Below are 24980 nucleotides of genomic sequence, written 5' to 3'. Positions count from 1 at the left end.
GCTGATGGCCAAAACACAGGAGGTTTAGTCTAAAATACAGGAGCTAGAGGCTAAGAGGAGATCCTACATGTAACCATGGCTGCATCCTGTAGCATGTCAATGCTAACTAGTGCTAGGCCGGATGTTTCCCACAAGCTGAGGAGAAGGAGGTGAGGATGACGTGCTGGTTCTCAGGTGTGAGCTAAGAAGTGACGACATGGACCTGTCCTTCCATCCATCGTTATTGGGAACGTAAAATCTATCTCCAATAAGATGGACGAGCTAGCCGTGCTAATCCAGCAACAGAGGGAATACCAGAGGGCAGAGCTTATAATTTGTTTAATATGTTGTAGGTGAACTAAAATAAATTTTCTTTCATTCTCAAACTTATTGAGAACCTTCTTGAAACAGACTTTACCGTCTGACCCGGCTCCCTCGGGCTGACTGAACCTGACCCACTGACATTCCTGGAGCCTGATCTGGAGCAGTTTGGTGGAAACCTGCTGAGTTCAGCCTTTTCAGTCCAAGTCCATGAACTGACCTGGTTGGACACGTTTCAGTCGATCTTTGTGTTAATGAACCTCAGGAACAGCTGTGCTGGATCCTGTCCAGCTGGAGGACAGAAAACGAGGTTGTTTCATCTCTACAGGAACTTTCCGGGTGGTTGGGATACTTTCCAGCGTCTCTGTGTCGACTAACAGGCGTGTCAGAGGACGGCTTCAGGTCTACGACTGAATCACCAAACCTCAGGGACTGTGGTTTTCCTCTTTGGGAGGATTTACAGGTTTGTTCCACTGTGATGAGACTCCAGGGCAGATCCAGAGCTTATCGCTGGTATTATGTGTCTGAGGAGCCTCTGGATCCTCCAGGCCGAGCTGGAAAACATCGATTTGTCGAGAAGCGTCTGAGCTAATTTGCCTTGTCTGCTCCCAGCTCATCCCCTCGCTGGATGAGAGGTAGAGGAGGATGGACAAAGTCTTCATCAGGGAGGAGGAATCAGTCTGTGGACTGAAGACAGAGATTTCTACTCTGCAGATATAAATAAAGTTTATTAAAAACTGTCTCTTTAGATCTACATGCGAGAGACAGCGGTGACTCTCTGAACTTTTGCAGGTTTTCATGTTATTCCTGAGTTTTCTCAACACTCAGTTTAGGTTTAATAAGATCCCAGGGACCCTGAGACAGATGAGAGTTCAGAGACTCAGACACCTGAGACGCTGCTGGAAAGGATGTTTGAGTTTCTGTCTCAGAGTGAGTCTGGAAGGAGCATGAAAGAGTTTGTGTGTCTAATATGCCCCACTTCTCCTCCTCCTGAAAGAGTTTCTGCAGAGTCAGAGAGGAGAGTAACACCCACGCCCAGCCTCATGGATGGAAAACAAACAGCTGAACAGAAACGACAATCTGCAGAGCTGCAGAGGTATAACACCACACTTTAACTGCTTTCTGTGATCCACTGATTAAGGTGTAGCTGAAGTTACAGCAGACAACAATGATGCAGCTCATATTTATCTCAAATTACCAAGATGGACGGATGCAGATCTAAACAAAAATTAAAGACCCTGTGAGGAGTTTCTGTGTGATCCAGAAAAAGTCTCCAGATCCAGAACTCAATGAGTTTTTATCTAGTTAAAAAGGTAAAACAAACAAAAAAACAAGGCACCAGCTAAAGGCTAAAACCTGAGCTAAGGGCTAAAATACAAGCTTAAACATGAGCTAAAGGCAAAAAAAAAATAAGCTCAGGGCTAAAAGAAAAAAAAAACAAGCTAAAGGCAAAACACAAGTTAGAAGCTAAAACATGAGCTAAGGGCTAAAATGCAAGCTTAAACATGAGCTAAAGGCTAAAATACAAGCTCATACATGAGCTAAAGGCTAAAAAAAAGAAGCTCAGGGCTATAAAAAAACAAGCTACGGGCAAAACACAAGCTAAAAGCTAAAACATGAGCTAAAGGCTAAAAAAAGAAGCTCAGGGCTATAAAAAAACAAGCTACGGGCAAAACACAAGCTAAAAGCTAAAACATGAGCTAAGGGCTTACACTCTGGCTAAAAACTTAAACACAGGCTAGAGGCTAAAACGCAAGCTTAAAGCTAATACATGAGCTAAAGGCTAAGACACAAGCTAAGGGCTCAAACATGAGCTAAAGAACAAAATACTGGCTTAAGCTAAAACACAGGCTGAATACTAAAACACTGGCTTAAGGCTAGAAATTGGGCTGAAGGCTAAAGGGGAGCTAAAGGCTGAAATCAAGCTAAAGGCTAAACAGGGGCTAAAGCCAAAAGCTCAGACTAAAATCTAAAACTTGGGGTAAAAGTTAAAACACTGGCTTAGGGCTAAAACATTTGCTAATGGCTTTAGGGCAAGCTAAAAGACTAGCTAAAACAAGTACGTAAGGCTTAAACACAGGCTAAACACTTAAACAGGGGCTGCAGGCGAAAACATTTGCCAAAGGCTAAAGGATGAGCTAAATGCTAAAACCCAGGTTAATGTGTTTGTGCTAATGTTGTCTCCAACCCACAGTCAGCAGTTATTCTGCAGTGGTCTGTTCAAACTTGAGAGTCTATCAATAAAATGAAGAGCCAGGTTACGTTAGCTCTGCTTGGTGAGGTTGGAGTTGGTAGATGAGCTCTGGTAGGACAGAACCAGGATTCACTAACGTTACACGTTACAGACACGTCTCAGAGCACCGGGCTGTGAGGAGAGAGAAATATAGCAGCTGCTAAACTACGCTACAAACTGACAACGTTAGCTTGTTGTCAGGTTAGCCTTGGATACATTGTAGCATTGGGCGAGACGAGTCTGCACAAGATCTTTAAAGAAGAGTTCAGGTTAGGGCCTTTGGTGAAGGTAATTTAGAGCTGTTAACCAATCAAAAACAGCAGTAACCATCCTTTACGTCTGTAAAAACGACATGTTAACGAGGAAGAGACTGAATTAAACTACTACAGCAGATATTTTACCTCCACTGATGGAGTAACACTTTCAGTCACTGTTATTTTCCAAATGAGCCCTGAGAGACGCGGCAGCTCTTAACTGGTAATCATCTCCCTCAGACTCACTGACAAAAGGAAGCGAAGCTCTCTGCGTCGCTAACAGGAACGGCGTTTAAGTGAGCTAAATTGCAGGTTGAATTACGTCTTAAACACTGCTCAGACCGGTTTTAGTGCTAATCGTCCTGAATGAGGAGAGGAAGAAGAAACCTCCAGCTGTTTCTCTGGACTCTGGGAACTTTCTGTGCTACCATGACAGTTCATTTCCATCAACGCTTGGTGCTGAGCTCATCTTGAAAATGATTTTCCTGCTGCAACTCGTTTCGTTCTTCCTGTTTCATGCAACGACAGGAAGTTCTCAGCAGCTCTGTGCATGGTGAAAAACAGACTTTGGTCTTTGGTCAGGGGGAGATTTCCTCAGGCCTGTAAATAATGTTTGCAAACCAGTCCCAGCTGACCTGGTGCAGGACGCCGGGCTGCAGAGGCAGTCAGTCAATGCCCGGGCTGACACGCTCTCACCTACAGGACATTCAGAGTCACCTTTCAGCCCAGAGAGCAGAGATCTGGACCGGAGGAGGCTGGAGTTAGTGGAGGCAGCCAGGGGAGCTCAGGGAGAACATGAAAACACAGAGACAGAGGAGGAGGCTGCTGTCAGCTGATGAGGAGAAACGCTGCACGCTGTGAGGTGACAGTTTTTACTACTGCACATACTCTGACATCCATCCCTGTCCCTCACAGTATCTCACCTCTCAGAGAGAAAACCCGTCATGTAAACACGTGGAGAGGCAGAAACCAGCTCTGAGACGCGATGAAGGCTGTCTGTTATTTACTGTGTGTGTGGAGAGGAGAAAAACAGAGGACAAACTGAGAGAAAGAGAAGGCTGTGTTTGAATCAAAGTACAGCTGCTCTCTGTGATTTGGTGATTTAAACACTACAGGCCAAACCAGCGCCCCCTGTCTGCGCTTCTGTTTAATAACTGCAGGAGATGCAAGTGTGGTCATATGGAAGCTACTACCATGTGTTTACAGAGGGTGGCGCTATTGTAGCGACAGAAAACTGAGTTTACAGATGTGTTGGGAGGCGGACCTCGATGGTGTTTGAGAAATTTGAAGCAGATTGGAGTTTTTATGAAGGAGCTACAATGACTTCCTGGTTCATGGCGAGATATCAGAGTTTGGTCCTGCGTCAAAGACACACTCTTCGATAGCTTTTAATTAACAAAGTGTGAAGTACACACACTCTATGTTTTGAGTTGATCTGATGAAAAACCTAGAACTAGCTTGTTCAAATATGTACCCCATATAGGGACTATTTGTTTATCAACAACGCTGGATGTACGTGCAACTTGTGTGCAGAAGCACTGCGGAGTATGATGGTTTGTCAACTGACGTGAAGGACTTAACAACCAAATAACACATTTTTAAACTGAATATCATCATTTTTATGGAGGGTAAACAGCTCACAGGTTTGTCCCTGGTGTTTCAGTGTAAAGTGTGACCCTGTTAACTGGTGACTCTCGGCCGTTAATCACTGATACTGTCAGCTGAGAGTCACCAGTTAGCATGGTCGCTTTTACCTCCAAAACACCGGTTGCTCAGTGACAGTCCAAACTTGACAGACGTTGCCTCTGTTGTATAGTATCGTTTCTAAAAACACAATATTCGCTCAAGATCTGTGCACATCTTTATGACGTAGACTGATAATCCCTCTATAGACCATCAAAATGTGACGTCAAACCAAGCTTTCCAAACTTCAGAATTTAAGAGACTTTTTTGTAGGTGTTGTCATGGTAGTTTCACACAAAAAGTTTCAGGCCTATAGCTCTGAGTAGCCTGAGGGGCTGTCGTCAATAGGGGGCACAGTGGAGCAGGTAAAGGCAGGAAAACAATAGATTCATAAAACTTTTGTCATAACTGAATTTTGTGGCTAGGTGGGTTCGTGTTTATCTCACGTCAAAGGCACACAATTAAGGGTCAATGCAGCAGAAGAAAAAAACAAAAATAAAAGCTTCCAAGACCACTCTTTACTGTGTGTTTTGTCTCCAAAGTGGGGACTTTAGCTCAAGTTTTTCAACAACTAACAACCCTCTATGTACACACCACTGAAACCGGATTAAAACAAAAGTCATTTCTGGAAACAGGTTGCTCCTCTGACTGAAACACAGAGCTGAAGGCAAAAACACAGAAGCTAAAGGCTAATACAGGTAGTAGAAGAGAGCCAGAACTCAATGGGTTTTGTCAGGTTAAACAGAGATAATGATAGTTAAAAAAAAAATAAATAAAAAAAAAAAAAAAAAAGTCTAAAATATAAGCTCAAAGCTCAAAAACACAAGCTTAAGGGTAAAACACAGGAGCTAAAGGCTAAAACCCAAGCTAAAGGCTAAAACACAAGCTGAAGGCTTAAAAACAGGAGCTAAAGGCTGAAACACAGTGGCTTAAGGCTGAAACGCAAGCTTAAGGGTAAAACACAGGAGCTAAAGGCTAAAACACCAGCTAAGGCTAAAACGCGAGCTAAGGCTAAAACATCAGCTAAAGGCTAAAACATCAGCTTAAGGCTTAAACACCAGTTAAAAGCTAAAACACAAGCTGAAGGGTAAAACACAGGAGTTAAAGGCTGAAACACAGGCTAAAGGAAGAAACACAGGAGCTAAAGGCTGAAACACAGGAGCTAAAGGCTTAAACACAGGAGCTTCACGCTAAAACACAAGAGCTAAAGGCTAAAACACAGGAGCTGAAGGCTAAAACACAGGAGCTAATGGCTAAAACACAGGAGCTAATGGCTAAAACACAGGAGCTAAAGGCTGAAACACAGGAGCTAAAGGCTAAAACACAAGCTAAAAAAAAGAAAAGAAAAGAAAAATCTAAAAAATAGAGCCATAAACCTTTAGTGTGATCATGTTTATATTAAGTTAAATTTAGGGTTTAAGCAGCAGAAGAAAAAAAAAACAATAATAAAAGCCTCCAAGAGGACTCTTTACTGTGAGTTTTGTCTCCAGAGTGGGCACTTTAGCTGAAGTTTTTCAACAACTAACAACCCTCTATGTACACACCACTGAAACCAGATAAAAACTAGAGTAATTTCTGTAAACTGGCTGCTCCTCTGCTCACTGAATGAAACTCATGAACCAGTCGTTGAATCAGAAGTGATAGTTTTTTTCTGCCACAGTCGTTTCCTGCTTCGTCTTCAAACTTTCCTGTGACACACTCAGAGAGAGACGGAGAGATGGAGACATCTGTGAGCGCCCAGCTCCAGGGAGCGAGGAGTCCCGCTCGGCTCTGTATCTGGTTCTTGGAGCTTTGATGCTGCTCCTGCCGTCTCCTCTCCTACACACACACACACACACACACACACCCACACACACACACAGCTGAAGCCTCTGATTCACGCGGGGACAGACAGTGGCAGATTACACGTATCGTAAATGTGACGATAAATCTTCAAAGGAAATCCTCTGACGCTCTCGGGCAGCAGGAGAGGCCACGGCGAGGAGCGAGCTGGCAGAGGCCTCGCTGGCTTTGCTGGAGGACATTTTGTCAGCTGGTGTTTGGGTCAGTTTGACTGAGAGGCCAATCTGTCACACACACACACACACACACACACACAGAGTGTTTCATAACCAGTGTAACACCCTGGACTCTTAGTGTGGCGCTTTAATCTGAAGCTTTTCCAGCCTCATCCTGACACTTCAGCACCTCTCCGTCCTGAAGAGGCGTCTTTAAATAGCTCCTGAAGCCGTCTTACGTAACTCCGTCTGAATCCGTCACATCTCTGCTGACAGATATCTGACTGCAGCTCATTCACACAACAGCAGGACTCTAATCCGTAAAGCTGCAGAGGTGCTGCTCTGCATCGGGCCGTGCCCCCTCAGACTCAGCTCTCCTGAACGGATGATAAAACTTCAGACTCCACTTTCAGCTGCTCGCTGCAGGAGCCTGGGGTGATGCTTCTGGTCAGTTTGTTTTTGTTTTTCCTCCTCTCAGGAACTCAGTCAAAGCAAATATCCAGAAACAGCTGAATGAGGATTAGAAGTTACCTAGCAACAGCTGCAGAGGAGCTGGCTGATAACGGGAGGAGTGTGCAGGAGGAGGACAGAGGACACTCAGGGGGTCTGAAACCCAAACCTTTGAGAGGTTGGAGCGCTCTGTAATTAATGCTGCTCTCACTCCTCCTGCAGATGCATGGACACAAAAACAGACTTTCTACGAAGAGGTGGAGGAAATGTTTCAGACTGTGTGCACGCTCTGCAGAGAAATGCTTTTTAAAAATGCACACAGAAAAAAAAACACATAACAGACAGAAAGTTAGAGCTGAAAGTTTCAGAGCATGAACTCCAGCACCTCAGAGAGCGTCAGAAGGCCAGAGATCAGCACCGGGGACAGCGCCACAGGCCGGCACAGAATTAACCGTGTCAGTGGATCTTTCTTCCTCCAGCCTGGATATTCAATTCCAGCAGATCATGGACCTGGAGACACATCCGAGCGCTCAGCTAACAGCAGCTGAGCCGTTTTTATCCGGTCACGCTCTCAGAGGAAGCTCCGCTGGGAGGAGGAAATACAGTCAGACAGCAGAGAGCTCCTGCAGAGGAGCTAAAGGGTGGAACCGCTCCAATAAAACAGGGCGCTGTGCGGCCCAGCGGTGACTCCTCTGTTCCTGACACCATGACAGGAGCACAATCAGATCCTGACTTTCAACCCGAGGGGACGGCAGAAACAGATTCTCCTTTAAAATCTCAGATCTGCTGCTATAAGTGAAACGATGACGGTTAATCAATGAGACAGAGTCCAACAACCATCAGATGGCTGAGAGCAGGGAAAAACTGCAGCTGGTAAACTTACAGAGAGCATTCTGTGATCATAAAAACACAAGGTGACACTCAAGAAGACTGAAAAACACTCCCTACCCCACCTTAAAGAGGAGTACTGAGCTTTTTTAAGCCCTGTTTCTACCAGGTGGTCCAGTAGGGGTCAGTACAGTCGTGTTTCCCCAGCCAAACGTGTCCTTCTTAGTAGGCAGCGCGTGAGCTGGATGCTGCTAGCTGCATCAGCTACGTAACGCCATAGCAGCATGACACAGTGTACCCCACTAATAAATCCAACGAAGAAGAAAAACGCGACAAAGTAAACAAAGAGCAATGATGAAGACATCCAGCATCCCGTTTGTGGAAAACTTCAGGAAGTGGACTGGCAGTTAAAACATGGCACGGTTATGTGTTGTTCTCTATCACCGCTGTCACACAGGAAGTGGCCATTCTTTCCACCAATCAACAGACTGCAGAGTTTCTAGCTCCACCTTCTGGGGTTGGATCGGTTTAGTCAGACATCCCAACATAAAAGAACCAGAAAGTGGGACGGTACGGGTCAGTGATTTGGGGACCTGTTCTGTTTATAGTCAAAGAAAACGCCACAAAATGCATAAAAGAAACCGAACTGAACTGCCTGTGAGAAATACGACTGTAGTCTTTTGTCCCTCTGGTGCTCCTGTAGTATCTTCACACGATGTACAGTTAAAAAAAAAAAGTTTTTCCCTCTCTGGTGTTTAAGTAAACCTTCACTTCAGCCTCTGTTAAACATTTTTTTAGCTGTTGTCTCTTTAAGACCCCCCCTCTGATTGGCCAGCCCTTTTGGGGCATATATATATATATATATATATATATATATATATATATATATATATATATATATATATATATATATATATATATATATATATATATATATATTTATTTATGATTTAAAATCAAAAGTACTTAATTAATTTAAAAAAAATAATGAACCATAACTTTAACTAGTTATGTATAATTACAAAAATTGTTAAATCAAACAATTCAAAAATAATTAATTAAAGACAATTGATAAAAAATGTTATTAAAAAATTAAAGTAATGATAATACATTAAAAATAATTTAATATTATTATAACTAGATATGTATAAAACAATTATTGTTGAATCAAACAATACTTAAATAATTTAATTAAGGCGATTTATTAAAAATTAAAAAAGAATAAAAGTAATAATAATTATAAACACATTAAGAAAGTAATTAAATATATCTACAACTAGATATGTATAAATGAAATACTTGTTAAATCAAACAATTCCTAAATTTTTTAATTAAGAGAATATATAAATAATGAAATTGAATGACCAGGACACACAAACATCCCTTTTTCTTTGCATTTTTTCTCCTTTCACTCACATTATCTGTGCAGTGGAGCTTCGACCGTTAAGAGATGGAATAAAAAAAAATAGTAATAATAAAATATTTTTTTTGTTTTTGTTGAATAATGTTTGATTGATCACAGAGAAATAATCACCTGTTATAATGCAAAAAAAAAAACATAAATAAACGAAAACTACATTGTTATATAGTTGTTTGCTCTTGGGGCCCCCTGGTGGCTGCAGGGCCCTAAGCAGGCACCCAGTTAGTGTATGCCTCAGGCCGGCTCTGGGCTCTGGGAAACCTTTGGTGAGTTTGCATGAGGAGAAGTTGACAGAAAAAAACAAAACAGGTCTGATCTTCTGCGCTGCTCTGTGTGAACTCCTGTATAAACTGATAAATAATGATTATTTGTCAGAATATCAGTTTGTGTTGTATAAACTTCACTGTCATGTTCATCTGACGCCTTATTTTTAGAGACGGCATGGTGTGGTTCAGTTTTCAGGGCACTAGACTGAAAATAAAACGTTAATTTGACTTTTGCACGTCTTGTTTCTGCCCATCGCTGCAGCTTCCTGCAGACTGAAACCTCTTCGTCCTGCAGAGTCAGACACAAAACCACAGCCTGCACACCTCCTTCCATTTCTGTGCCCCAGTTGGGAAGACTTTGAGCCGGTAGTTTGAGACCAATTTGTCCAATTTCAGAGAGTTAAAACAGCGAGATGCAGAGTCAGTGGTGTCCAGGAACAGAATGTCTTCGCAGCACTTTACACGATCGCTCTGAACCTCCCATCACGTCCGAAGACAAACGGCACAGCCCCTGATCCCAGCCAGAACAAACCCAAAGCTCCGATCAGCTTAAAGCCGCTTTATGACGTTAGTTTAGGTCGAAACACGGCGTGGGATCAGGCCGAGCTGCAGCGGGAGCAGGAACAGAAAGCAGCAGATGAAATTGAGCTTTCTATTGTAATCACTGTTGGGAAGTCTCCTCCCACAGAGCGCGATGAATCACCGCACAAGTCGATATCCAAAAAAGAAGCAAGTGAGCAACACGTCTGAGCGGAGATCTCCATCTGTACTCCACCCACTGCTGGACGCAAGTCAGAAACTGTGAAGGCAGAAGGATCCTCAGGTCACACTTTCTGGAAATATCTCAGCGGTTACGCCATCATCAATGACTCCTTCCTCCTAAACGCAGAAAATCTATGTCCGTGGTTCATTCAGGTCTGAAGCAGAGGACTCTGATCCGGTTTACAGATGAACCCTGTGAGCTGGACTGTTGGTCTCTGAGGCCTGAGAGTGAGCAGAGACACGTGTAAGAGCAAAGCACGCAAACCCTGCATCACTCTGCTCCTGTTTGAGACACAAAACGATCCATCAGTGAAGAAAACAACTTCAGATCAAGAAGAAACGGCTCCTCACAAACTCTGAATGTGTCTCAGACTTGAAAACAGTTTGTTTTTGTGACGGGGCCCTTGTGAGAGCCGTGTCAGTTGGTGGCAGCGCGTTTGATGTGAAGACTGACACCACTTTCATGTCTGGGTGCTAAAAAGAAGCCGTTGTTGGGTAACAGAGACGGGGAGAGCTTCAACGTTTGGTCCAAAGTAAAAGATCAGACAAACCCTGCAAACCAACACCAACATGTGCAACAATTTCTGCAGGAGTTGGTGGATAAAGGAGTGCCGATAACGCCAAACTCATTATAGGAGCTGGAAAAGGAAGAAAAGAAAGTGTCTGAAGATCTTTAGAGGTAAAGGCACTGAGCTTGTGAGCAGCTGCAGGAAATCATGTGATGTTAGCATCAAACACCTTCATCCAGAGTAGAAACAGGTGGGAGAAAAAAATCGGAAAATAAATATATTAGGATCTTTTGACCAAATCAAAATCAATGTTTTTTTTTTTTTTTGTTTTTTTTTTCAAATTCAAATTCTTCATTTCAGCCTGTGTTTATTAACTGGACTGGGAAAAAAAGTTACCACTATTCTCCAGCAGAGGGCGAAATGTTTCTCTCTGACTCATGTGATGTGCATTTTATGGGAAAATATGTCTCCTGATGTAGTCTGAAGACATTATTAACATTATTTAACTTGTTCACATGGTCTGGTGTTAAAAAAAACAAGACTGAAAACTGCAAAAATCTTAAATATCAAATAATCGCAATTAAAATCGAATCGTCACTCCGAGCATCATAATCAAATCAAATCGCAAGAATAGCGTATCATCCCAGCCCTAATGGTACGGCCACACCAAAAGCGAATTTGCGGCGAGATTGCATACAAAGTCAATGCAAAGACGCGTTTAGACGCTGATTCACACTGGATGGCAAGACACAAATTTCCTCAAGTTGAAAATATTGAACTTTCAAAGCGAACTTGCGTGAGGCTGTGCCGCGGCAGCCAATCAGCGATGACAATCCCCCATGACGTCACTGATTTGATGATGTTGGGGGGGAACCGCCGCCTGCTCCGGCTCCAACTCCGCCTGAAGATGGAGGAGAAAACAATCTGTGCGGTGTGTCATCATCCAGAGTTATAGGATACGACATGTGTTCTCTACAGAGAGCAGAAAAACAGGATCAGGCTTGGGTGAAAGTCTCTGAGGAGACAGGTTTTGAAGGTAAGTTCTGTAAATATTTGTTTCGAGCTGGATTTGCTGCACGGGTCATCACTGAGTCCGACTGTGTTTTCCTCAGTGGAGTTTTGAGCCTGATAGAGAGGAGGGAGGAGCGGGGCAGGGGCAGAGAAAAGATGGAAGTTCTCTGTGCTCCTCTCTTTCCTCCACCCCTTCATTATCCCCAGGGAGACCTCCAGGAACATGGGTCGGGGGTTTGGGGGTGGAGGATGAGGTCTCAGGGAACAGCCAGGCAGGGCCAGTGGAGGTGGATTACCAGGGAGAGGCGGCAGGCCTTGATGGTGATCTCCTTTCACACACTCTCCTGTCATGATGAAACCACAGCTCATTGTTTTTCAGATGCTCTTTTGGGCTTTCCGTCTTTAAATGAACGGGCTCTCTACTCCACATGCGCAGTGACGAGCGTCAGCCCCTCAGCTTGTCAAGATAGTCCAGCGTCCAGACTCGGGCGTTCACGCGACGCGTTACAGGTGATTCGCGCAAATAAATTCGTGAGTTCGCATTTGGTGTGGCCGAAATCAAATCAAATGTGGATCTCAGGCGAGTCCTCAACACCAAGGCTAGCTTATAGCTCCGCCCCCCACAGGCCTCCAGAGTGATGGCCAATCAGAGTGAAGGGGGTCTGTGGATCAGGAAGCTTTAAAGAGACGGCAGCTAAATGAAGCGTTCTACACAGACTGAAATGAGAGTTTCTTAAACACCAGCATGAGGAACAATATCCTGTACAGGAACTACAGAGGCCCCAGAGGGACAAAATAAAGACTAAATTGGTACTGTGATATAGAACTGTGATATAGAGGGGACAGGAAATGACATCAGCAGAGGGTAAGAAGTCATTTGACGCTGAAAAGTTGCCGCTAACCAAAAGGTTAAACCCTGAAGTGGTGCTGTGTGTACCTGGAGAGCCACCATACTTAAAGAACAGAGTTTAAGAGACAAGAGATGATGCAACAACAGATTCTCTGTGACAACGATGGTTTCACTTTCTCTGACGCTCAGGGAGAAAAAAAAAACATCGCTAAACGTCAAACCGTCAGAAACACGCCGAGGAAAACTGAGAGGAAACGCCGAGAAACTGAGACTGCAACGACTAATGATCTGATCCAGCTGCTCCACTCTGCTAGACTTAACACACACACACACACACACACACACACACACACACACACACACACACACACACACACACACACACACACACCATATGGACACAAACACACTCTTGTCACCTGCTCGTTCAGCCATATGTACACGCAACACACACAGAATTACACCACATGCTGCGAGCTGTGGCCTCATTTATAATGGAAGGCAGAGGTGTGTGTGTGTGTGTGTGTGTGTGTGTGTGTGTGTGTGTGTGTGTGTGTGTGTGTGTGTGTGTGTGTGTGTGTGTGTGTGTGTGTGTGTGTGACTGATGTCTGAATCTGTACCAACCACTTGGAACATTAAATCTTTTTCTCTCTCACACACTCTCTCTCACACACACACACACACACACACACACACACACACACACACACACACACACACACACACACACACACACACACACACACTCTTCGTGATTTGGTCCCACTCCTCTGTCATACATGAATCATTGCACACGGCTCACACACTAACCCACATACAGCAGCAGCTCTAATGAGGACCAGGTAGATCCCTCTGAACCTGCTCCACAAACCCAGAACCTGGACTTCTGAAACCAGAGACAGAGATCGCTACGGACTCAGAGACAGGTACAGGCAGGTGGACCCTCTGTGAATGGTTCCTGGAGAATTTCAGGGGTCCTTGAAGGCCTCCCTGGGGGATCCCCTTCAGTAAGTCACACATTGTTAGAATGCACCACCACACAGCTCTCTTGTTTCTGATTGGTGGAGCAGCCTCAGTGTTTTCAGCTCCCAGTGTTCCAGTTTAAAGAGTGATCCTGTAACTCCCATATACATATATAAACCTGTGATAATCTGCTCCTCAGATCAGGATTTAATGAGGATCTGAAGCTGTTTAGGAGGACCCATCCCACTCAGTCCTCCATCAACAGCTCCTTCTGAAGCTCAAACACGGCTCCATCTCTGTGTCTTCACGCTTCAGACGGGGAGTGCTCAGTCTGCTGGTTCTCCACTCCGAGCTGTTTGGGTTTTTTAGAGACGACTTGGACCGTCTTCAGACGGCTTTGTCTCTAGAGCTGGTCTCCTTTAAGAGTCAACAAATCCATCCGCAGTGAAATACAGACAACATACAAACCAACAACCACTGAAAAAATGAACCAATGACTGACAGACGACTGACCAAGAAGTAACCAGTGACTGACCAATTACTAAACAACTAATGACAAACAACCAACCAAATCTTACCAATGACCAACCAAATACTGACGAACGACTGACCAATGAACGACCAACTAATGACGAACAACCAACCGAGAATTAACCAATGAACGACCAACAACCAACCAAGAACTAACCAATGAACGACCAATAACCAAGAACTGACCAATGACTGACCAACTACTGATGAATAACCAACCAAGAACTGACCAATGAACGACCAACAACCAACCAAGAACTGACAAATGATTGACCAACTACGGATCAACAACCAACCAAGAACTAACCAATGAACGACCAAATACTGACGAATGACTGACCAACTAATGACGAACTAATGATGAAAAACCAACCAAGAACTGACCAATGATTGATCAACTACTGACGACCAACAACCAACCAAGAACTAACCAATGAACGACCAACAACCAACCAAGAACTAAGCAAATAACGACCAACAACCAACCAAGAACTAAGCAATGAACGACCAACAACCAACCAAGAACTAAGCAATGAACGACCAACAACCAACCAAGCACTAACCAATGACCAACCAAATACTGACGAATGACTGACCAACTAATGACGAACTAATGATGAAAAACCAACCAAGAACTGACCAATGATTGATCAACTACTGACGACCAACAACCAACCAAGAACTAACCAATGAACGACCAACAACCAACCAAGAACTAAGCAAATAACGACCAACAACCAACCAAGAACTAAGCAATGAACGACCAACAACCAACCAAGAACTAAGCAATGACCAACCAAATACTGACCAATGACTGACCAACTAATGACGAACAAACAACCAAGAACTGACCAATGACTAACCAATGACTGAGTATCTCCAGGAACTCAAAGCTCTGGTTTGTGATCTCATTTTGAAACTTTTCACATAAAAAGTCTACCAAACAAAACTCTGATCCATTTAAACAAATCAAATAGTAGAAATCAAACAGAAAAGGTTAAATTAACTTTACAGCCAGAACTTCAAGTATACAAACGCTAAGACTTGAGTGATAGACGCCCAGTGAAGCGTCTGTTGGCTGATCATCCTGAGCTGACCTTCATCTCAAACTGATGAGAAGCTTCACACTCCTCCCCTGGTGTGTGTGTGTGTGTGTGTGTGTGTGTGTGTGTGTGTGTGTGTGTGTGTGTGTGTGTGTGTGTGTGTGTTATTTCTTCCGTCTCAGTGTGACTGAAGGTTGTCAGCTCCAAACCCACCACGAAGCGCTAAAAGCTTTAAATCCTGCCCTGACCAGAGCTCAGGACATCAAATATTAAAGCAACAGGCTTTCAGCTGTTTTATGTAATGAGGACAAACTCTTCATGCATTTTTGAACAGATTAAATGTTGGTGTAATTTTTCTTTGCTTGTTTTAAACTCCTCTGGAAGTTATCAGGCCGACAGCATCGAGCAGGAGGTGACAGGTGTGGCTCTTTTCTCAGGTCGTCCCACACACCGTCACGCAGAGCTCACTGCCTCTTCTTTGTCTTTTTATTTCCTCTGCGTGTTTAATCTGAAATCTATAAAAACATCCTCACACTAACCTTCAAACTTCCTCTAATCAAACCTGAAACTTTGATGATGTTTGCAAACGAAACCAGACAAGAAAGTTTTACTTTTTGATTTTAATGTTTTTATAATTTAACTCTGACCTGGAAAAAGTTTCTCTTTGATGAATAAAACACATCCTGCTTTGGTTCATTTCACATAATAAAGTGGATTTTTTTAATAAAACAGGAGTAATAGACTTCATAAACTGCAGTCGTAAAAGTTTATGAACTGAGATCATCCAGGCGGTGGATGAGCTCATTAAAGTCACGCTAACTTCCTCTCTGTTTCTCTGTTTCACAAACTGAACCAGAGCTGCTGCTGAGGCGTCTCTCTGAGTCAGGTGACCACTCCTGGACGGTAAAGTTGGTTTTAACGACTCGGCTGTGGTGAATACCTGATATGATTGGTCACAGCCTCACAGCAGCAACAGAGAGAAGTTAGACTCACAGAGGAAATTCAATCAGCGTGCAGAAAAACAGGCGACACATTTCATCTCTGGCTGCTGACACTGAGGCCAAATATCCTTTTCTGTCACTCTGAATTGGTTTAATCAGTTTGAAGAGCACAGAGCTTCAAAGGTTGTTGGGAAAAGTCAAAGAAGTCACAAGCAGAGGAACGACAAACCGAAAGGGAGCGGAGTGAAGGAGATGCCGACGAAACCAAAGAAGATAAAGACAAATAAACCAAAAACACAACACAGGACAGGAGGAACACTTTCCAACTTTAACCTCTGTGGAAATGTTGGTTTAATTCAGTTTAATGTGATTTTTATCCACACATTTTGATCTTTCCTGGTCATTTCTTGTTGTGTGATATCAACTGCATGGCATACTCCCACCAGCAGGTGGTGCAAGTTCAACAATCATAACTAGCTGGCTCTCCAAGCTACATATCCAAATGAAACAATACGGTACCGAAGTCTGGGACCTGTCAGTTGGTATCAGTACTCAACTGGACCGATTCAGTTCTTTTGTGTGTTTATGTGGTAATAAATATGAATTAAGTTTTTCGGTTTAACATATTTGTTTCTCAGCATATTGTTGTTAGGCGCCACACTGTTGGTTATGGCTGCCTTTTGCAGCAGCTCTCTCTTCTTTGTCCATTTCTTGTAATTTTTTTGCCTCTTTTCTGTCATCTTTGTATTTGGAGTGGATCATTACTTTGTAAAGTTCATTTGTTGGTCATGGACACCAAACTTTTTGTGTCTTCAGTGATATTTTTACTACTTTTCTCCTGTGTTTGTCTGGAGATCCTACATGTAACCATGGCTGCATTGTTTACATGTGAACTCAGCTGTTAGCAGCCTGTAGCATGTCAATGCTAACTGGTGCTAGGCCGGATGTTTCCCACAAGGTGAGGAGAAGGAGGTGAGGACGACGTGATGGTTCTCAGGTGTGAGCAAAGAAGTAGCGCCGGACTGATATGGGATTTTGGGGGCCGATGACGATACCGATACTGGGCGCAAAAAGAAGCTGATATCTGATATATGTGCTGATATATGTAATAAGTTCATTGATATACACAGGATAAATACTGTATATGAATACAAATTATGACTAGCTGTTAAAAAGTTACATCTTCCATTTAATGCATGGAGCTAATCTAGATTTTAAGAAACAATGTAGCTGCTTTCAAAACATGCAATAAATACAATTACAACATAATACATTGAAACATTTTCAAAAATTATCTCAACCAAAACAATAACTTGTGAATTTATAAGCCCAGGTTAATCCTGCATGGCGTTATAAAGTGAGACGCTGCGTAGTCACCTTATATTAACACACAGAAACAGGAGCGACAGAATCTCCGCGGGGCAAAAGTTTTTATAATCGGCTACATTTTGGCCGATGTTGATTAATCGGTGACAGGCTATAATCGGCCCGATTAATCGGGTGGGCCGATTAATCGGCCGGGCTCTACTAAGAAGTGACGCCTGTCCTTCCATCCATCGTTATTGGGAACGTAAGATCTATCTCCAATAAGATGGACGAGCTAGCTGTGCTAACCCAGCAACAGAGGGAATACCAGAGGGCAGAGTAGCATCATGCTATTCACAGACATGGCTAACAGAGCTAACACCAGACACCAGCGCCACATGTGAAGAGCTTCACCTGCTGTGAGCAGACAGGATCCAGGAGACAGAGACTGAACAGACTGCTGAAGAAGCTCAGTCCTGGACCCTGTGGAGGTCCAGGACTGAATGTGAGAGGCTAACGAAGAAAAGTTTGCTAAAAAACACAGAAACGGTTGAATGGAAAGAACAGCCAACAGAAGCATTTTGGAGGAAAGTCATTGAGGGGGCGAGAGGTTGGGTCGGTACGTTTGCCACCCCAACAGAAAGGCACCAAGAAGTGGGACAGTACGGGTCGGTAAGTCAAAGAAAACAAAATATGTGCCGTACTGAGATGAAACAAACTGAACCACTTGGTGTAAACAGGGCTTTTTAGCTGCTTCCTGTTTGACGTCACAATGACCCATCAATCCTTTGTCAGCCTGGCTTGAATGCTACGCTCCTTTATCGTGAATTTGCTGCTACACATTTCACCTGAGCTTGTTGATACTGCGGTAAAAAGTTTGGCGTTTGTTAGCCCTCTGAATCAGCCACGTAAAGATGATCTTCAGAGAAATATGAAGTTACATTAAGACTAAAACTCTTTAGACTGAGCAGAAAAAGAAGAAACCCTGAAGCGTCTCTTCGTAACCACGAGTCGCCCCCTGCTGGTTAACGGCAGGAATGGCTGCTTGAGACACTTCTACACTTGCTCCAGAGTTTTCATCTGATTCTTTTATCTTTTGTAAGATTTTTTGTTGCTGAATGAGGAAACAGTTTCTCTTCTTGAAAAAAAAACTGAAGCCTCGTTTGAAACAATTAATCCAGACGTCGAAACTGAGAGAAGATGAACTCCAGCTGAGATCGCTCGTTCTGTTAGCATAATGAAGATGTTGTTATATCACTGAGCTTCAGGCTGAGATAAAAATATCTTTGAACTGAGTCAGACTGAAACAAATCGCTGGAAAACACCAACGACAAATGCGAGAAACGAGTGCTGTACTTTTCTCTTCACTCCCCTCTTCTTCCTGCTGGAGAAACCTCATCCCTGCTCGGCCGATTAAACCACAGTAATCCCGTCTTTCATGCTACGAGATGGCAGCAGCTGTCTGAACAGTGCTCAAAGACACATTTACATATGAAAGACACGTATAGGAAGATGGGGAAGTGTGTAAATCCAGCGCGGCGCAGGGAGCCCACCTGTTGTGGAAGTGATCAGCGAGCAGGAAGAAAAGCAGAAAGTGGATCCTGACTCCTCTGTTTACTCACAACAATCCACCAGATTTATTTCACCTCACACAAAACCAAAACAGCTCCAGAGTTTCTGAGGCTTTCCCTGGACAATCACAGGTTTACAAAGAGAAGAAGAAGAAGAAGAGGAAGAGGAGGATGAGGAGGAAGAGCAGGAGAGGAGCGTGCACCTGCAGAGAAACATCTGCAGCTTTAACACCAAAACACACGAGGCATCGGTGCACACACTCTGCACACACTCATCCAGGATTCAGTCAGTCAGAAACATAAACTCACACACCCTGTCACACACACACACACACTGACACACACACACACACACACACACACACACACACACACACACACACCGTACCCTTGATCCGGCGCCTGATGACCCCTAAGCGGCACTTGAGCGAAACGGAGAACATCCTCTGACTCTCCTCCTCTGTCCTCTTCCTGCTTCCTCACACTCTCTCCATCCTCCTCCTCTTCCTCCTCCTCTTCCTCCTCAGCAGTCAGACATAGTGTGAGCCGAGTGACGGATGGGAGAGAGGGAGAGGAGGAGGAGGAGGAGCGCGGTATTGGAGCATCGGCCAGTCACATGGTGAAGAGAGAAAGCAGTGATTATACAGACCTCGCTCTGCCTCTGAGAGTGTGTGTGTGTGTGTGTGTGTGTGTGTGTGTGTGTGTGTGTGTGTGTGTGTGTGTGTGTGTGTGTGTGGGAAGTGGTCTGAAACTGAGCTGCTTCCCTCTCCCCGTGTCTTCCTCTCCATCTCTCTCATTGAGTCTTTCGTTTCTCTCGTCTTTTATTTCTTTTTATCTTTTATCTCTCTCCTTCTTCCTCGTCTTCCCTTAAACACAACGGCCATGCTAACTGTTAGCATACATCACACTGACACTGAGGATTTACAACAGAATTTCAACTTTTATCACAGCTACTCTCGTTAGACAACACTAAACACTGACAGGAAAATGTTTTTAAACCTGAAGAGAAAAGAAAAGTAAGGGTTAGATTGATTTCAGCAAAACTACGACAAGCTCAAGGTTCCAAACAACTCAAAACATTGCTATAACCACTTCGAGACACTAGATGGTCTACCTCAGTCAACAACATACAACAAAATAAAAATGAGCATCACATGTAACTTTTCTTTTCTCATTTCAAAAAAATAAAAATAATTAAAAAAAAGATCTAAACCCAGAAAGATCCAGGTCCAAGACATTTTGTACTGAAAAAATTCACTGCAGAAATTAATATGGAAATCTATAAGAGCATTGGTGGCAATAGTTGTATCAGTACCCATCCTTAACAAAAATAATGATAATTATAACATAAAATAAATAAATACAAAAATAAATAAAATTAAATTAATCATAAGAATACTGTTTCTACAACTACTAATAAAATAATGATTTTAATAATAACTATAATAATTAAAATAAAAAGACACCCCAAATCTAAACCTCTCTAGATTAAATAGATATTTATTTCAAACCAAAAAAATTATTTCTCATCAAAAAAAATAAAAAATAAAATAAAATTAATTAATTAAAAATATTAATTAATATTAATTAATTAATTAATTGAAAAAAATAAAGAGATAGCTAAATAAATAAAATAATAATAATTAGATAAATAAATTAATAAATAAATTAAAAAAAATAAAAAATAAAAAATAAAAAAATATAAATAAAAAAACATGAGAACACTCATAAGACACCATACAGCCATGAAGCCAACAGACAAAAACTACGACAACTCAAAAACCTTTATGGTTTAAAAAAGGGCTGGAAGAAGCAAAATAAAGCTCAAGTTAAAACCCAATAAATGGGTAATAAAGAGCGTTTCATAAGGACACAGCTTTTCTATTACTAACATCAAATATGAGCAACTAAAAACCTGAATACAGCTCACAAAATGACTGAACTCATGACACGAAAACATTATTGTATCTGTTTACTCTCAAATATTTTCTGAAATTCTGCCAAATGTTGTGAAAAGCAGCTCAAACTTGATATTTTACAACCAGCCTCATATGTTTAAAAGAAGCTTGATTGAGCTGAAAACCAGCCAATACACAGCAGGCTAACAGAAGGGTACAACGAATGACACAATGACCAAAATACACCAGACACGTCTGGCCATTCAGAGCCCTCTGTGTCAGATACACAAGCTTCCTGTTTCTGCAGTGACGTGTTAATTTACAAAGAGCAGACAGAGCAGGACAGGAAGTTGTGCACAGAAACCACTTCTAAACACCCAGAGACTTTCAAAATAAAACAAAGCCTGTCCAAACCAGATGGTTTTTAACTCGACTACAACAACAAACAGACACAAACAGATCTGGGATTCGAGGGGGTAAACAAACATGGAGGACGGTTAGCATCTGTTGTTTCTTCTCGTTTTCTTGAGTTTACTCCCTGGTGGAGCATTTTGGTCAACAAAAGTGGTTTAAAATGTGACAAATAAATAAAAAAACTGATGTCTTAACATGTTAGATTTATGACGCACATGTAGCTTAACTTCACTGATGCAACTCTGACCACAAATATTTCAGTTTCCTGAGCAAAAATGACAAATTCATTTAGAGATTTTGTTTTGTAAAGCATCACGTTTGTCATCAAACTCTCCAACCTGAAGTTTCTGAGATGTTCAAGCACAAACACTCTTCAGAGTGCAGGTAAGACATGCAGGAAGTGTCTGAATGACCACTTCCTCCACCTGGATTATAATCTGACGTGACGCTCCTTGTTGCAGGGGGATCCAGAGAATCTGCTCCGATCAGTTTTAAATTAATTAAAAAATAAGACTCAAAGACAGTTATTTTGGAGTAATTCATGAATTAATGGATGCATTGTGTTTCTTTTCCTCCTCTGTCTCTGTTGTCGTCTGTCGCCTCCTGACGTTAATCTCTCGGCGCTCGCTGCGCTCCGTTTAACCTCTCCCTCAGTCCAAATCATCTTTCACAGGGCGCCAAATTCCTCCTGCTCTGGATAAACCTCCCTCTGTCTGTTAGTGTCATGGTAACAGGGTGAGGAGGGGGGAGGCTGAGGGTGAGCCAGAGGAGGATAACAGAGAGATCAAAGCAGCAAACGGCAGCTCAGGAGAGGAGGAGGGGAGAGGGAAGACCGTAAAGGTATGAGAGGAAGAGAAAGTGGAGGAGAAAAGCTGTTTAGCTGTGGTGTGATGAGAGGAGAGGAGAGGAGAGGAGAGGAGAGGAGAGGAGAGGAGAGGAGAGGAGAGGAGAGGAGAGGAGAGGAGAGATGACAGGTAACCAGAGACACGGAGGTGAAGAGAGAAGTTTGAGTTGAATTATTTCAGACTGAGTTTCATCATGTTTTATTCTTCACGTCTTACTCTCCCTCATCTGTCGACCTCTGAGTGTTTTTGTCAAAATCTAGTTTGAAAAATGTGGATTTATTGTTCAGAGCCATAAAAAAATCAGAGTTCCCCAAAGTCTGAAATCAATCCACAAAAACTGAGGCCTGAAAATGTCTCAGAAATCTCATTTTCCTGAATACTTCATTAAAAACTTCATCATGTGGTTCAGTTGCCGTCGACAAACCCAGTCAGCTCCACACAGGCCGGGGCCCTCAGTCATGAAGGACTTTTCATGTCTTTAAAGCTCCCATATCCTGCTCCTTTCCTGCAGTTTAATCTGGATCATTGATGTCTTCATGAAATGGTAGTAACATGTTTTGGTCCAAAAAGCCAATAAATCAAGCACAGCAGCATTGTTTCCAGGCTCTCATAGCCCCTCTGTTCAGAACGCTCTGATTTAGTGGGCGTGGCCTTCATATGTAAATGAGCCACCGCTGATACCGCCCCGCTCTTCCACGTCACTGAGAGCGGCGCCACGAGCTCTGAGTGCACAATGTTTAGAAAACAGAGAAGCTGGTTTACCGTAACATTACAGGCTAAAACAACAGGCTAACTGCAGCTAAAGTTAGCATCCTGAAGCTAACACAGAGACAGGGGGGACACTGAGGAAAAGCTCTTCCATCTGCTCCACAGCACACAGCATTTAAAATACTCACATTTCCAGGGTCCCAGGTTTGTTGGAGGATGGTTGGTAATGCGCCTGGATTCAGGACCAGTCTATTGGCTAGCCCTCTGTTGGACTGTCCAAAGTTGGAAAAGCAGTCGGCCGTGAAGTGACTAGCTCACACATGCTCAGTTTTACTGAGTGTAGCTGGAACATTTCCTGATAAATGAACTCTAGACACTTAGTCTGTCTTCTTCTGAGATGGGAAGCTTGAGCATGGAGCTATGTGGCTGTTTACGGCCAAAAACAGAGCAGTGATGGCTCTTCAACTTTGGCATTCTCCTTCCCGGCAGGAAGTTCGGGGGTAACTTAAAGTAAGAGAAAAGTCAGTGATAACAACACCAGCGTTTGTCACGAGTGATGGACTTGATACCGATCTGATATCTCTGATCTCACAGTTTGGTCTCTAAAAGTCTGAAAAAAACAGCTGATATTTCAGTGTGTGATCTGCAGCCTTGGTGGTTTCTAACTCGAGTGCACTGAAACATATAAATAAACCCAGAACTCAAAGCAGAAACTAAGCTTTCTTTCATTTCTGCTAAAAAGATGAAGAACAGGGCTTCAGATATCTTCACTCAGGGTTTCTTTTCTGAGGAGGAGAGCTGAAAAAATATCGTATCTGATTCATGCTCCAAACTCTGCAGCTCCAAAGAGAGACGCTGTTTTCAGAGGCGCTGGCTCAGTGGGCGGAGGTTTCATTGATCCGTCAGGTCAGGTCTGAAGTAGATGGAGTGGATGTTCAGGTGGATTATAATCCTGATGGACAGAGGGTCTCCTGTTACCACACCGTGCTCTTTACAGATTTTTAAACTCCTCTGTCTTCACTCGTTGCATCACCAGCATCTCCTGCCTCCTCACTGCTGTTTCTGTCTCAATCAGTCCACAGGAAATGTGACGATACTGGAGCAGAGACACGTCTGAGTGGAGTCGTCTGCTGTTTGACTCAATCTTGAACCCTCAAGTTCAGTGGTGGAGCAGAGACGGACCAAACACAGACCTGGTGAAAGTAAGAAGTGTGTATCCTGCTTCTTAGTCTCTAACCTGCCTCTCTGGTACCACCTGCAAACACGGCTTCATCACTAAATGCTATCAAATTCAAGTATTCTTTAAAAAAAACAAATGACATTTTTGCAAATCAATATTTTTTTCTTTTTGCATTTTTTGTAAATTTCTGAAAATATTAAAATAAGTTCAATAGGTTTCAATAAGTTTTTTTTTTTTCAAATTTTTCATATTCCAAACGTGTCCATTTTTTTTCTTGCAAATATTTAGAATCTCAGAGTTTTTTAAATTCATGCATTGGTTTATTTAATATCAAAATCTTTTTATTTTATTTTATTAAGATATCCATTTTTTATTTTTCTATTAATTGCTGAAATGTTTTAAAATTCACCGTCTTAATTTAAAAAACTTTGGGAATTTTTGTAAAGTTGTGAAATTTCAAAAGTTTTTGAAGTCTTTGCAAATTTTGTTATTTCACAATTTCTATTTTTTATTATATCTTTTTTTTTTTTGCTGATTTTTTTTAATACAAATACTCAGACATCACATGTACAATTTAATAAACTCAAAAAGCTTTTCTTTTAGATAAGTATTTAACAGATTTTAATGATGTATAGAATTTTATACACCTTATTGTCCACCCTTTGTGATGATAAAGAAGATTTTGTGGCTCTGGAATAATTTAAATCTAGTCGACCTGCCTCTCTGGTGCCCCCTGTAGTATCGTTGTATGACACACAGTTTAGATAAAATCACATTTTTATCTCCCGGTATTTTAGAAAACCCTTTTTTTCAGGCTCTGTCTGAAACATTATGTTTTAGCTTCTGTCTCTTTAAGGCTCCCTGCTCCACAAACCCCCTTCGCTCTGATTGGCCAGCCCTCTGGAGGCCTGTCAGGGGCAGAGCTTGGTTTTTCGAAGTCCACCAGGTTAGAAAATCCTCATGGGGTGACGTCCTTATCTCAGTGAGTCTCGTGAAGATCTGGACCTGTATTGGTACC

General features: G+C 42.6%; 1 protein-coding gene across 5 annotated transcripts in view; it reads right to left on the bottom strand.

Annotated features, from left to right (window-relative positions):
• The window catches only part of grip2b (glutamate receptor interacting protein 2b), a 355529-nt gene that overhangs the window by 139126 nt on the left and 191423 nt on the right, over positions 1-24980 (bottom strand). For 2 of the 5 annotated variants that reach the window (XM_074668256.1, XM_074668282.1), the window contains exon 1: positions 19306-19430. The exons of the other annotated variants lie outside the window; for them this stretch is intronic. In XM_074668256.1, the coding sequence (XP_074524357.1) occupies positions 19306-19360 (55 nt within the window). In that variant the 5' untranslated portion in view covers positions 19361-19430. Of the gene's footprint in view, positions 1-19305; positions 19431-24980 lie in introns of those variants that run through there. 5 annotated transcript variants of the gene reach the window in all.

Source organism: Halichoeres trimaculatus, unplaced genomic scaffold (genome assembly GCF_033239565.1).
Source record: "Halichoeres trimaculatus isolate MK-OKI-2021-1 unplaced genomic scaffold, fHalTri1.1 fHalTri1_scaffold_1, whole genome shotgun sequence".
Taxonomy (NCBI): Eukaryota; Metazoa; Chordata; class Actinopteri; order Labriformes; family Labridae; genus Halichoeres; species Halichoeres trimaculatus.
The sequence above is the reverse complement of the archived record's forward strand: the minus strand, read 5'-3'. Positions and strand labels throughout refer to the sequence as shown.